Source organism: Aureococcus anophagefferens (genome assembly GCF_000186865.1).
Source record: "Aureococcus anophagefferens unplaced genomic scaffold AURANscaffold_1530, whole genome shotgun sequence".
Lineage (NCBI taxonomy): Eukaryota > Pelagophyceae > Pelagomonadales > Pelagomonadaceae > Aureococcus > Aureococcus anophagefferens.
In genome coordinates this window covers 1-1,394 of record NW_008706441.1, presented here as the reverse complement: position 1 = coordinate 1,394, position 1,394 = coordinate 1, and the positions used below count along the sequence as shown (strand labels likewise).

The following is a 1,394-nucleotide window of genomic DNA, read 5'->3' as shown; positions in this document are numbered from 1 at the left end:
GCAGAACTCAAGACCAAGGATGAGTGCAAGGCGAACAAGAAGACGTGCGAGTGGAAGAAGGACAAGTGCAAGGACAAGCCGTCCAAGTCCAAGACCCCGAAGTGCAAGAAACTCAAGACCAAGGATGAGTGCAAGGCGAACAAGAAGACGTGCGAGTGGAAGGGCGACAAGTGCAAGGACAAGTAGACCTCCGCCGCGGACGCGCGCGCGCGTTCCGTCGACGGCGCGAGGCTACGGACCACGGCGATGACAAGCTATACCGCCGACGCTACCCCCTCCCCCCCGCTACTACTGCGATAAGAGCGCGTACCTAAGCCATGTGCTCCGGAAGGCCTCCTCGGACTGCAGGCTAGTCGTACACGTGCGACGCCTCCCGCCGTCCCCCGGCGAGCCGGACGCGGGCGCGGTCGTCGGCGCGACGACGACGACCGCCGGCTTCGCGGCCGGCGGCGGCGATACGGGGAAGAAGGACCCCTGCAAGAAGACAAAGCTCGAGAAGAAGAAGAAGTGCCTCAAGTTCGAAAAGAAGGGCCAAAAGCTGTGCCAGTGGGACGAGACGAACAAGTGCCACTCGAAGACGTGCGGGTCCAACGCGGAGAAGAAGCCCTGCAAGAAGGCGGGCGGCTGCGAGTGGAAGAAGGGGCAGTGCGTGGCCTCCTCGGGAGTCTCCTGCAAGAAGCAGAAGAAGGAAAAGAAGTGCACCAAGGCCGCCGGCTGCGCGTGGAACGCGAAGAAGGAGAAGTGCGCGGACTGCGCGAAGCAGAAGAAATCCAAAAAGTGCAAAAAGGCGGGCTGCAAGTGGAAGAAGAGCGAGGAGAAGTGCCTTTAGGGCCGAGCATAAGCATCCTAGCTTTGCGACTCACGAACGAGCGCCGCGTCGCGGGCGGAGCGGCGACGAGGACCGCTACGAGCCGCGCTGTAGACGAGTAGACGGCAAGCCCCAGTTTTACCCCCGCGCGGTCCCGTTGCACGCCCGCTCCGCGCGCTCGAGCAGCGCGGCGCAGCCCGGCGCGGTCCGCGCGGGCCGCGTGCGGCGCAGCTCCGCGAGCGTCGCCGCGGGCAGGCCCGGCGCGTCCGGCGCGACGGGCTCCCGGGCCCGCGGCGCGCCCGCCGGGTCCGCCGCGTCGAGGTTCGCGCGGCACCGCTTGTCGTTGCGGAGGTGGAACTCCGCGAGGACCGCCGGGCAGCCGCGCCGCGCGGCGAGCGCCCGCGCGAGGTCCGCGACGGCGCACGCGTCGTCGAGGACGGCCGCCTGGCCGTAGCGGGCCCGCGCGCGGTCGACGACGGCGCCGAAGTAGGCCGCGAGGCACGCCGGGCACCTGAGTGGAAATCAACCAGTGGAACGCCCTGTCCAGCAAAAACTTCAAACCTCTCGAGCTCGGTCACATCGAAGT

The 1,394-nt window shown here is 67.1% G+C and overlaps 1 protein-coding gene across 1 annotated transcript; it reads left to right on the top strand.

Annotated features, from left to right (window-relative positions):
* On the top strand, positions 1 to 829 carry AURANDRAFT_69359 (hypothetical protein; the record flags this gene model as incomplete). The annotated part of the gene is made up of 2 exons (XM_009045127.1): positions 1 to 182; positions 349 to 829. Coding segments are annotated over 2 exons (663 nt in total), but the record flags the coding sequence as incomplete, so codon positions are not given.
* Between the last annotated feature and the right edge of the window lie 565 nt (positions 830 to 1,394).